At 29.7% G+C, this 13,959-nt stretch overlaps 1 protein-coding gene across 1 annotated transcript; it reads left to right on the forward strand.

Annotated features, from left to right (window-relative positions):
- Nucleotides 1-21: 21 nt before the first annotated feature.
- On the forward strand, nt 22-12,296 carry LOTGIDRAFT_229732 (hypothetical protein). The gene is made up of 19 exons (XM_009068215.1): nt 22-151; nt 474-612; nt 1,326-1,380; nt 1,618-1,737; nt 2,132-2,200; nt 2,538-2,622; nt 3,810-3,978; nt 4,336-4,411; nt 5,260-5,307; nt 5,538-5,703; nt 6,674-6,750; nt 7,053-7,149; nt 7,509-7,672; nt 7,920-8,109; nt 9,541-9,647; nt 10,179-10,271; nt 11,260-11,442; nt 11,649-11,738; nt 12,157-12,296. Exons 2-19 carry the CDS (start codon nt 509-511, stop codon nt 12,271-12,273), a joined length of 2,010 nt encoding a protein of 669 aa, XP_009066463.1. The 5' UTR covers nt 22-151; nt 474-508; the 3' UTR covers nt 12,274-12,296.
- The last annotated feature ends 1,663 nt before the right edge of the window (nt 12,297-13,959 follow it).

Here is a 13,959-nt window from a genome sequence, read left to right on the forward strand (position 1 = left end):
TGAGACTTCAACATGTCTGCACCCACGATAAACATGCATTGTTTTTGAGATGATATATTTTGCCAGATTTGTTTTATCCAAAAAAAAAATTTAAAAGAAAAAAAGATTTATTATAGTGGTAGGAACAAAACTTGAATCAGTGATTACTGTGGTAGACTTCTTATTCTTTTTTTAGTAGGCCTAGATCTTAGACTTAATAGCAAAGTTGACACACATTTCACGAAATCAATAAGGATATTCTACCATCTAGATCTGATTACACAGCTTAAAAACACATTTAATTTAAATTAAAAAAAGAGAAAAGCACCGAAAGAACTTCAATAACATTTATTTCATAAATAAAATCATCAAACTTTAGGGCGACAATGGACACAAGGACTTTCTGAAAGAAATGAGTTTTGTGTAGTTTTTGTAGACTATATGCTTAGAAAACTGAATCACACATATGTACATATTTCACATTATTTTTTCAGGAAAGCTTAGTCAAATTGAATAGCCTAGCAAGAATATGGGAGAGTTTCGAGTACACCATGTGAGATTTTTCGAATATCAGCCAAAGACTGTACATTGTTTGGCATATGAAAAGTCAACAAAGCAGCTTGCCGTTTCAAGGTATTTTTTTTAATTTTTAACATACTGGTAATTATTAATTCTTTTACTAAATCCAGTATTGATTATCTTAAATTTTCTATTGAAGAATATTTTCAAGGTTTACAGAAATTTCGCACAAAAAAACTATGCAGATAAAGTGAGAAGAAAGTCTGATTTGGTAACCAAACATTAAATTGAGTCTTTGCCAAATTAATTAGGTTTATATGAGAAAAATTGTCATCTAATCTGAATGCTTTCCCAATTCAATGTATCTGAATACATGTACTTTCCTAACTCAATACATCTCAATATATCTGAATACTTTCCTTATTCAATATATCTGAATACTTTCCTTATTCAATATATCTGAATACTTTCCTTATTCAATATATCTGAATACTTTTTAAATCAAACTCAAACAATCAATCATTATTCATAAAATATTGTTATTTGAGTAGAATCATTTTTTTTGACCTTATGATTTTTTATTTACACAGTGCAAATCACTACACTATTCTAACCAATCAAAATCAATCTTCAGACAGAGTTATGTGCCCTTGCCAATTTCCCTGGCAATATGTCTGCCTTCAATGGTCTAGTTAATGTTCATGGAAGCTAACAAACATTGTTGAAGGTTGAGCAGAATGGACTAGGTCTTGACTGCATGATCAAGCCATTATATTAGATCATGTCCCTTTGTTGTTTATTTCAGTTTATAATATAATATATTTTAGGAGTGATGGAACAATTGAAATATGGTTACCAGATTCTGATTGGTTACATCTAAAGGTATTCATACGTTTATTACAGTTTTATTGAATTGGATGATTTTCTTTATGTATGTGATAAATTATATTTCTACGTTACATTTTGGGGAGACTTAATTATGGTCGAAAAGTGTTTTTTATAAAAATTAATTTAGCCTATTTCTCTATTTGTATAAAATATTGAATAATTAATACTTTAAGTTATAATTTTAAAAGTTCTTTTGAATATCTATTTTGGTCCATGTTAATATTTTGTTAGACAATACCTGGAGGATGTGATAAATCTGTAGAAGCCATTGTATGGGAAGGGAGACGACTCTTTACTGCTGGTTTAGATGGTGAAGTTACAGAATATAATTTACTTGCTTTACAGCCGATAGTAAGTTGTTATCTTGAATTTTTTACACATAATACACATTAATTACATTGCTTACAAATTCTATCTATTTGTTATTGCTTTCAATTCTTTAAGAGTTTCTGACATCTCAGGTGGCTCAGGTGAGTCGGATTCTTGCATGGTAAACGAAAGATCCAGGATTTAATCCCAGCATAGGTCGAAATAATATCTTCAGTTTCCTCTTGTCAGTTATGCAGGCCAGAGGGGCTGACATGGAAAAAGCATCTATTCGTATGTATGGGACAATAAACTGTGTGTAACAGACTGAAAAAATCTGTATTAGAATAAAGTTCTGATGTCCTTGGTTTAACTGGGATTAGTAACTGATTAATGTTGATGTCTATTTCACAACAAACTTATATATGACTTTTTCTAGCATTCAGAGCCATCAAATGCTGGGGCTATTTGGTGTTTAACAAAGAATTCTACAGGGACAAGATTAGCAGTAAGAGATTTAGTTATTTATATATATATAGCTCATATTCATTCTGAACTGAACATCATGTTGTTAGTTGTCTTGGATTGAACATTTAATGAATTAGTTTCATATTGACAAATTAGACTTTGAAATTGTGCCTACGATATTATTACATTAAGATAGAGGTGTGCAAGAAAAAAACCTTATTCATCACAATCCAATGTCTTTGGATACAAATATATTCTTAATTACAAGTCATATCAATCATTTTCCTTACCTTTACTAAAAGATCTACAAATTTGTGAATAGTTAGATAGAGCGAGTGGTGATTAAATCCTGTATATTTTGTGATATATGTTTACAGGCAGGAACTGAAGATGGTTGCGTTGTTTTATTTGATATTGAAATGTTACAGTTAAGATATTTACAGTCATTTGGTAAACAGGAAGGTAAATGAAAAATGATTTATTTTTAAAGCACAGGGAAGTCTTCAAAGTCAACAATGTCTAATGAAAAGTCTATATAATATTTCTTATGTTTGCAGTATAATTGAACATAATGAATTTATTGCACAATTTGATACACGTTTCTTTTAAACTGTGTCTGATCATACTGTAGAATAATATAATATTAACAATATATTTTAGGTCTTATACTATCTATTGCCTGACATACTGTAGAATATTATAATATTAACAATCTATTTCAGATCTTATACTATCTATTGCCTGACATACTGTAGAATAATGTAATATTAACAATCTATTTCAGATCTTATACTATCAATTGCCTGGCATACTGTAGAATAATATAATATTAACAATCTATTTCAGATCTTATACTATCTATTGCCTGGCATACTGTAGAATAATATAATATTAACAATCTATTTCAGATCTTATACTATCTATTGCCTGACATACTGTAGAATAATATAATATTAACAATCTATTTCAGATCTTATTCTATCTATTGCTTGAACAATGTAGTATAATATAATATTAACAATCTATTTCAGATCTTTTACTATCTATTGCCTGACATACTGTAGAATAATATAATATTAACAATCTATTTCAGATCTTATACTATCTATTGCCTGACATACTGTAGAATAATCTAATATTAACAATCTATTGTAGGTCTTATACTATCAATTGCCTGACATGCTGTAAAATAATGTAATATTAACAATCTATTTCAGATCTTATACTATCTATTGCTTGGCATAATGTAGAATAATGCAATATTACCAATCTATTTCAGATCTTATACTATCTATTGCCTGGCATACTGTAGAATAATATAATATTAACAATCTATTTCAGATCTTATAGTATTTATGATATGGGTCATTGAAATGTTCTAAATATTAACAATCTATTTTAGGTCTTATACTATCTCTTGCCTGACATACTGTAGAATAATATAATATTAACAATCTATTTCAGATCTTATACTATTTATGATATGGGTTATTGAAATGTTATAAATATTAACAATCTATTTTAGGTCTTGTACTATCTATTGCCTGGCATACTGTAGAATAATATAATATTAACAATCTATTTTAGGTCTTATACTATCAATTGCCTGGCATACTGTAGAATAATGTGATATTAACAATCTATTTTAGGTCGTATACTATCTATTGCCTGGCATACTGAAGAAGGTATTATAATAACTGGTGGTATAGATAATATAAGGTTATGGAGTGTTAAATCTGGACAAGCTATACAACGTCTAACATTAGGGCATCAAATTGGTAATCAAGAAACTATAGTATGGACCCTAGCTGTTACAAGGTGATTTTCAAATTTTTTGAGTTATTTTTATAGTTATTTTCATCTATTTCATGCAGTTATTTCTGTCTAAAGGTCTGAATAATTTTGAACAAGAATAAATAGTTTGTAGTCTTTGATTTCAATCTAGAGATAATTTTAGAAAAGACTTTGGAATGAAAAGTTCAGATAAAGTCTTGAACATTATTTTCCATTGTTCTCATTCGATAAAAATTGCTTTAAAGACTAGTATATTTCTTGATTGCATGAACCAAAGAAAATAGAAAGTGATAAAAATCCATGCCCTTTCAGTCCATTACAGTCACGTTTCCTTTGATCTCATTTGTTTAGAATTGTTTATTTTATTTTATAATATTTTAGTAATTTGACTATAATAAGTGGAGATTCAAGAGGACAAACTTGTTTTTGGAATGGCAGACAAGGAACATTAATAAAGGTAATATTTTTTAATATTAAATCTATCAGTTATCTATCTCATGTTTAACACAATAAAGTGTTTCATTTTTAATTTTTTATACGCCCACATGGAAATGTGGTGATTCCAAAAAGAAAAAACAGGCAGCAATAACCAATCACAGAAGACTTTTTGATGGGATCACCAATACCACTAGTAGTACAGCGATTCATTTGATGTATACTGAACTTGGTGTAATAAATAATAAAACTTGACATCAAATACCATCCTTTAATACCTAACGTTTCATCAAAAAAGTTTTGACTTCATCAGGGGAAGAAACAAACTACAAATGGTGGAAGGCAATCTTAACTGTCCGTTGGTCCGTCGGTCCATCAACATTTCTTGTGAACACAATAGAGACTACAGTTTTCAACTGATTTTAATGAAATTTGGTGTGATCATTTATATTGATGAGATCTTGATCAACTACGAACTTGACAATCTTTCGATGAACGTTTTTTTAGTTATTGCCCTTGACTTAGGAAAAACGCGTCAAAATGTTTTAGTGAACACAAGAGAGACTACAGTTTTCATCTGATTTTAATGAAATTTGGTGTGATCATTTATATTGATGAGATAATTTGATGTATTTGGGTTATTGATATTGATTTTTAAAAATTTAGTGGAATTTCTCAGCATAAATAACTGGCAGTAAATATATATATTATTGAATTCAAACTATTAAAATTTCTTTAATATGAGAAAATTCATACTAATGACTAATGACTAATGACTGTTTTATCATTTCTGACAGTTTTTTTTTAAAGAAATGAAGTCTTAATGCAATTTTCTTATCACATTTGAATCTATTTAACATTCTATTTCAGAGTTTTAAAAGTCATAAAGCTGATGTTTTAACTTTAACCGTCAATGAGGTATTTATTACTAACATATCTTTACCAGAATTGATATTTATAGTTAGTCATAGCTTGTCTTATTCTCAACATAATGCTACAGGTTGTGCTTATAAAACTACTTTGATAGTTGTATTATTTTTTGCCACAGTTGTCAAGCAAGATTCCCCCACATAAGTTATAGAAAACTGATCATTTACTCAAAATATCTACTGGCTATATTACTTAAATCATTTTATGATATTTTTCAGGCTGATGATTGTGTATTTTCATCAGGAGTAGATCCATTATTAGTAGGTTTTGAACTGATATATGTAAAAAATGGTACACAACAATGGGTCCAATCAACAACGGAGAATATACATAAACATGATGTTAGAGCTTTATGTTTTAGTCCTATTGGCGTTATTTCAGCAGGTATGTAGTGTGTATCAAGACTTTCAGATCTTATAGTATTGATCTTCACACAATATGAAATAGCTATAATTGATGATCTTGTTTCTTAATCAATATATTAAACCAATGAGGTATATCATTTAGTATATGTACAGTGGTGTAACCTATTTTCGTGCATATAAGGATTCAACACCGAATTTCGTCAAAGTTAAAAAAACAGAATTTTTTTTTTATGTCTTAGATATTTCTTCAGATATTCTCCAAAATAATTTAAATTGGTTTGTTTTGATTTTCTTTATGTATCCCTCACTTTGACCTATATTTCATAAGTAACCAACTTGTCAACGGCGGCAAAATGTGTCACCTATTTTCAAGGTACAATGTTTGATCTATAAATAAGTCGAGAAAAACATGTATGGATACCGGGTGGTATAATTAACTTCTCTAAGTATTTATCTTTAATATCAATTCATTATTACTAATGAGAATTCCTTCAAAAAACAATGATTAGAAAAAAAATAGCCATTGACAAAATAAGATACGTAGCGTGATTTATTGCTAAAAGTCATTGAAACAACATAAGAATATAACAGAATTTTTCTGCTGACACGGAATCCGCTAGTTGATCATGTGACTTCATTCATGGGACTACATTCTAGCAGATGACATTTGGAATTCCGATTACAACTTGGGATTATAAGGAAATTCGGCCGATAAAAAAAATTGTGATGTTTGGTAATAACTGAAATCCGCCATTTTGTATTTGTCAAAGTATACATTAATACCTTTTACCTTGCTTGAAACTACTGGATTCATTCTACTAGCTGACAAATAACCCATGTTTATCAAAACAATCAAATGCGGAGGTCGCACATGTAAATTATTAATCATTTCCGAAGATGCACGAAAAATAGGTTAGCACGAAATTAGGTTGCTTGACTGTATAGGTAACACCTGTATTAATTATGTATATTTCGTCATATTCTTATAGGAATAGCTACCAATCTGTGTATTACAAATCGTAAAAATGGTAAAATTCAGTCAAGAAGATTTCATTATTTACCAAGGGTATTGTGTTTTGTTTTATGAATATTTGTAGAAACAGGTTCTGTCTGGATAGTTACCACATTTCAGCCTATTTCTAGAGACCAATATTCTAGACAGTTAATTTTGTGTACATAATCAGACTGGTTGCATCTGCTTTAAATTGTCTGGGGGGTTATATAAGTAAAAATAAAATAAGATATTTAAAAACTAGGGAATTTGCCAGCATCATGTGTTTAATAATGACAGCTTTAAGGTAATAATATAGTGACAAATGATGGTATCTATTTATGATTAATTTAAAACATCACTTGTCTGGTTTCTAGGATTTAGTTCATGTATCAAAAGAAAAGAAATTGATATTACTACAGTATCCTGACTATATAGAAGTATGGAAACTTGGTCATACAAATTTTACTTCAGGTATAGTTCCTTGAAATTAATCACCAATACTAAGATATAGTCTCACAAATAAGATTGATCTTGTGCTTGTTTCTAATTTATAACAACACTTGTCCATCTATAAGTCTGCCAGTGATCAATCTAGTCTGTAATTTTGGTAGATTTTGTTGATTTCCACTCCTTGCTAGTTATGTTGTGATAAACAGCTCTGATAGCATGAAAAATCTTTGTTTGATTATAGTTTTTTACAATACATAACTTTATAATAAATTATTTCAATGGGCTGTGAGGGCATCTAAATCTCTCCACAGATTTTGTATGTAATATGTATATGATCCATAATGTAATAAGCATTATATATATACCATTATATTTTATAGAGAATGATGGTGAGATACTACCATTAAGAAGTAATCCTATCAAATTATTACAATTAAAATGTAAAAGTGGTGAAGATAATATTATCTGTAGTAATATCAGTAACGATTGTTTAACTTTAGCTTATTCATATCAATCACATGTACGATTTTATCATTTACAAGTGGTAAGTCTAGTGGTATTTATTGTTGATATTCGATATATGCTTGCTGTTGTTTACAGAAATTTTTTTTTTATTAGTTATTTCTTTGTGTCATGTAATTAGATGTACAACCATGCTGTATTTAGATTTAAATCTGTGTAGATTGATTTGCAATTTTAGTTGACAATGTTGAAAGTTTCTTTTTAATTTGATTCCATGCTTCATAAAGATTGAATTTTCATTTTTTTTTATACATGATGTTTTAACTTAGGATGAAGAAGAGTTTACACCAAAAGTGAGTTTGAATAAAATAGTTACTAATAATGAAGATATTAGGGTTCCTGTCCACCATATAGAATTTACAGTAGATGGGAAACTGGTAGTCACGGCAACATCTTCTGGTTTTATTCAAGTATTTTCTATAGATGATCAACAGGCTACACTTTCTAATACTTTTGAAGGTATTGTGTAGAAAATATATTTTTTATATGCCCACATTATAATGTGGTCGTATATTGTCGTCGTTCCATCCTCCCACAATTGGCTTGTGAACACAACAGAGACAACAGTTTTTATATGAAATTTGGTGTGATCATTTATATTAATAAGATCTTGGACCAGTTCGAATATGACGATCTTTCATTGTATATTGTAGAAAGTGGTATAATATTATTAACTGTATTTTGTAGAAATAGAAAATGGTATAAGATTATTCATTCTTTCTTGTAGAAATGGAAAGTGGTATTATAAAATTATTGATTGTATATTGTAGAAAGTGGTATAAGGTTATTATGTGTATTATAGACTTGATAATTTTAATATTGTAGAAAGTGGTATAAGATTATTGATTTTTATACGCCCACATGAATATGTGGTCGTATATTGTTGTCGCCCCTGTCCGTCGGTCCGTCCATCAACTTTTCTTGTGAGCATTATAGAGACTACAGTTTTTATCTGATTTTGATAAAACTTGGTGTGATGCTTTAGATTGATAAGATCTCGGTCAAGTTCGAATTTGACATATTTTCGATGAACGGTTTTTGAGATATTGCCCTTGACTTAGAACGCCTTGAAGTTTGTTAAAAATAGTTCGTGAGCAGGATTGGAGCTACAGTTTTCAACCGATTCTGATGAAACTTGGTGTAATCATTGGAATTGATAAGATCTCGGACAAGTTCTAACTTGACGCATTTTTGATGAACGGTTTTTGAGTTATTGCCCTTGACTTTGTTAAAACGTGTTGAAATTTGTTAAAAATAGTTTGTGAGCAGGATTGAAGCTAGAGTTTTCAACCAATTCTGATGAAACTTGGTGTGATCATTGGAATTGATAAGATCTCGGACAAGTTCTAACATGACGCATTTTTGATGAACGGTTTTTGAGTTATTGCCCTTGACTTTGTTAAAACGTGTTGAAATTTGTTAAAAATAGTTTGTGAACAGGATTGAAGCTACAGTTTTCAACCGATTCTGATGAAACTTGGTGTGATCATTGGAATTGATAAGATCTCAGACAAGTTCTAACAAGAGATATTTTTTATGAACATTTTTTGAGTTATTGCCCTTGACTTTGTAAACGTTGTTTTTTTGCCCTTGATTAGAGCTGTGTGATTTAATTGTTTGTTGTATTTGGGTTATTGACATTGATTTTAAAAAATTTTGTGGAATTATTCAGCATAAATAATTTCTTCAATATGAGAAAATTCGTACTTTAGTCACTAAAGACTGTTTTATTATTTCTGACAGCTGCCAGTGGGCGTATGTTACCTTGCAACGCAAGCTATCTTTCTCATAGAAATCGAAAGTGGTATAAGATTATTAATTGTATATTTATAAGATTATTAAATGTATATTGTAGAAAGTGGTATAAGATTATTGATTTTTTTCTTGTAGAAATTGAAAGTGGTATAAGATTATTAACTATATGCTCTGATAATGAATATGTAGCAGTGACGTCTGGTGAAAACAAAATATTTGTCTATAATCTCAAAACATACCAGGTAGATATATATTTAATTTGATTTTATTCATTAACATCTTGATGTTATTTTCTTGTGCTGTAATTATGGATTCTTACAGTTAACAAATAGTCTTTGTAAATTCCCTTGAATAAAATGTAGTACAACAAACTTTGTGAATGCTCTTAACCCTTTCCACCCTAGCGGCCGGTTTACCGGCCACATACTAACCCAATATATACTCGAGCAGGCGGTATATCGGCCGTTACTAGGTGGAGTCATATACCATCATACACTTTTACATTTATTACAGTTTAGGGTATATGACGTTATATTTCATTTACACTCAGGGTTCAAGGGTTGAGAATACTGACTGAATGATGATTTGATCAATATTGAACTGCATTCATGTAAGCAAAGTTTGTAAAATTTGATGTTAATTCATAGTCAGTAACTCAGATAAACCCAGTAAGAAGACATGATGTTTGTTAGTTAGATCATTCATGAATTCAGAATTATTTTAAGATGTTTTATCACTTAGTAATATTATGATACAATCTATATTTATTGTAGCTGGAGTGTACTCTACCAAGTTATGACTATCCTGTTAGATGTTTTAGATTTTCTCCTGTCCAGACCTTACTTGTAACATATTCAAATAACATGGTGAGACATTTATAATATAAACTTGTATTTTAATTAAGTAGTACCAAGATAAATGATGAGAAGCAACTGTAAGATGTGGTAAACATTGTATGTCATCTTGAACATGTGATACTTGGAAACTAAAACAGTTGTTTTTCTTTCTTTCTCAATAACTATCAGAAGGAAGATAATCATAATGAAAATGATTCATAAAAATACAAAAAGTTACATCAAGTCTACACTGAAATAAAACTATTTTCTGTTTATTCATATATAAGAAATAAGAAATTTATACTTTAAACATTGTTATGTCCCTTTATTGATAAACATCAAAGTGTCAAAGCTGCAAAATGAGATTTATGATAAATCTCTAAGATGTCATGACTCAAAAATACCTTTCAACACCCTTGTGAAATTTATAAAAAAATCTTTTCAATAATCTAAGAAATATCAATCAAATGCATTTTAAATATCCCAATAACCAAAATTATTTTAAGTTTTTATACTATTATTAAATAATTAATATTTGATATAGAGTTGCCGTCAATTCATTTTGGCTGAAATAAGCAGGAACGTTTTAGTGCCAAAAATGATTCAATATGATGTGAAAAGAGTTCTGCGACAATAATGTCATGTTATTGTGGCTTTCTATTCGTTTTGCCTGGGAACAAAATTGACGATTTTTGTTTATGTTTGGAAATATTGATATACTGTTGTTATGTGTCGATTGATTGTTAAGGCTGATTAATTACCAGTTATCATTTATAATGATGGGAATTATAGATGAAAGCAAACAAAAGATATTATTTTATAGTTATTTATTTTTTTAACATCTATATGCCAATTAGTCATTTGTTCGAATAAATATTTATGAAATTTAAAGAAAATAAAATGTGTGAGGTATATAAACATGTAATCATTGTATGTTTAACCCCGGGTCATTACATTATGATTTGTCGTATGATTTATGAGGAACATGTTATTTATATAATATTTGATATTTTACCAGGTGATAGAATTTGATGTTGAGAAGAAAGAATATACTTCTTGGAGTCGTAAAAACAGTCAGAAATTACCAGATCAATGGTTAACTAAAGTGAATAAAACATCAAGAATTAGTTTTAATACTAGTAATAATAATCATATAATTTTACAAGACAGTATGTCATTTTGCATCATAGACAAATCACAGGTTAGATAATGTTTATGTTCTTTGTTATTCTGCAAACTTGAACCCCCTAAATTACCCCAAAAAGGTGTTAATGTGTGTTAGTTACTTGTTACCATAAATTAGAGCTGTCAAGTATCATATATTTATATAAGATTTAATAGTGTTTGAAAAGCCAGCATCTCGTCTAACAAATTGCTGATTCTAGAACAATCTGTTTCATGATTCAGCCAATGCCTGGCAAGTCTGAGAGAATCTTTGATAAATGGAATAAAGAAATGAAAAAGGAACGAACTTTTTATCAATGTAAAAAATATCATGTAAGTTGCTACTTTTTTTTTCCTCTTATCAGTTAAATTATAGTTTCATAGTAATAATGAGACACAGCAAACATTTCTATGCTTCATTAAAAAGGAGAAATTTTCCACTGATAAATAATTTTTATTTATGTATTTTCCATTCAAAAAATAGTATGAAGCCATTTTTAAAATTAGTGTTTTTTATTGCTCTATTTGAGCTCTGGTTGGCCATGCAGCTAGCAGTACTTAGAGTAAGCTGTATTTTCAAGGTCTAATGATTTGGATATTGGACATTTTTTATGTACTTTAACCTAAAAGGCATTGTTAAAAATTGTTGATTTACTGCTAAAATTATCCATTACATGATCAATTAGAAATGTACAACAGATACGTGTTATAAAGCTATCATAGTAAATGAATGAATTGTTATATATTTCAGTTTGTGATGTATGTTGAATGTTTAGAAGATGATTGGCTTGTTGTTGTTGAAAGAACACCATTAGCTATATTAAAAAGTCTACCACCAACATTAAAACAGAAAAAATTTGGTACATAATACGTAATAAAAATTGAACTCTTCTCTGTATTTTGTTTTTATACGCCCACATTATAATGTGGACATATATTGTCGTTACCCATGTCTGTCGATCCGTCCAAAATTGGCTTGTGAATGCGATAAGAGACTACAGTTTTCATCTGATTCGAATGAAATTTGGTGTGATCATTTATATTGATGAGATCTTGGACAAGTTTGATATTCACGATTTTTCGACGAACGGTTTTTGAGTTATTGCCCTTGACTTATGAAAAACGTGTCTTTGTCTGTGAACACAATAGAGACTACAGTTTTCATCTAATTTAAATGAAATTTGGTGTGAATATTTATAATGATGAGATCTTGGTCAAGTCTGAAGTTGGCTATATTTCGATGAACAGTTTTTGAGTTATTGCCCTTGATTTATGAAAAACGCGTCAAGATTTGTTTATGAACACAATATAGTACAGTTTTCATCCGATTTAAATGAAATTTGGTATGATCATTTATAATGATGAGATCTTAGTCAAGATTGAATTTGACAATTTTTTGATCAACAGAATTTGAGTTATTGCCCATGACTTAGTAAAAACTCATCAAAATTTGTTGGCGATAGAGGTGACAGTTTATGTCAGAATTTTATTAAATAATGTGTCTTTGTTTAAATCAAATGTTTACGATTGTTTACTTGTTTAAGATTGTTGTAATGATCATTCAGGATTTCAAAGTCTTTATACTTCATGACAATAACTATAATCATTACACAATATAACTTCTCAATAGTTTTTAGAATAAGATGGTTATAAACAGGGCACATCACTAGTTCTTACCTCATCATACAAGGTGGTTATAAACAGGGCATATCACTAGTTCTTACCTCATCATACAAGGTGATTATAAACAGGGCACATCACTAGTTCTTACCTCATCATACAAGATGGTTATAAACATGGCACATGACTCCTTCTTACCTTATCATACAAAGCTGTTATAAACATGGCACAGGACTCCTTACCTCATCATACAAGGTGGTTATAAACATGGCACAGGACTGCTTACCTAATCATACAAGACGGTTATAAACAGAGCACAGGACTCCTTACCTCATCATACAAGGTGGTTATTAACAGAGCACAGGACTCTTCTTACCTCATCATACAAGGTGGTTATAAACAGGGCACAGGACCCTTTCTTACCTCATCATACAAGGTTGTTATAAATAGAGCACAGGACTCTTTCTTACCTCATCATACAAGGTGGTTATAAACAGAGCACAGGACTCCTTCTTACCTCATCATACAAGGTGGTTATACACGGAGCACAGAACTCTTTCTTACCTCATCATACAAGGTGGTTATACATAGAGCACAGGACTCCTTACCTCATCGGGTTATCTTTGAACGTTTGGCACAGATAATTAGGCATATTCTGGGATATCACCACAGTTACCCTACTCCAAGGTAGAAAATGCAGCAATAGAAAAAAGACTTCAATGTTTTCTGAATTGAATTTTGCCAATCATTTACGAATGAACTAAAATATCAACTACAAAATACTAGTGAGTCTTAGTCTTAGATTGTCTTCGGGTTGATGAAAACAACTGGAAAAATTATTATTTGTATTACAGAGGGGAATTTTCAGTCCAAAAAAAAAAGGTCATTTTCACCTGAATTTTCTGGGAGGAAACTGTCCATTTTAAATGTAAAC

This window comes from Lottia gigantea, assembly GCF_000327385.1.
Source record: "Lottia gigantea unplaced genomic scaffold LOTGIsca_9, whole genome shotgun sequence".
In the NCBI taxonomy this organism is placed as follows: Eukaryota; Metazoa; Mollusca; class Gastropoda; family Lottiidae; genus Lottia; species Lottia gigantea.

Coding starts and splice junctions, on each gene's coding strand:
- LOTGIDRAFT_229732 (XM_009068215.1), top strand. CDS start 509: ATGGGAGAGTTTCGAGTACACCATGTGAGATTTTTCGAATATCAGCCA. Junction 3,979..4,335: donor TGGACCCTAGCTGTTACAAG/GTGATTTTCAAA, acceptor ATAATATTTTAG/TAATTTGACTATAATAAGTG. Junction 10,272..11,259: donor TAACATATTCAAATAACATG/GTGAGACATTTA, acceptor ATATTTTACCAG/GTGATAGAATTTGATGTTGA.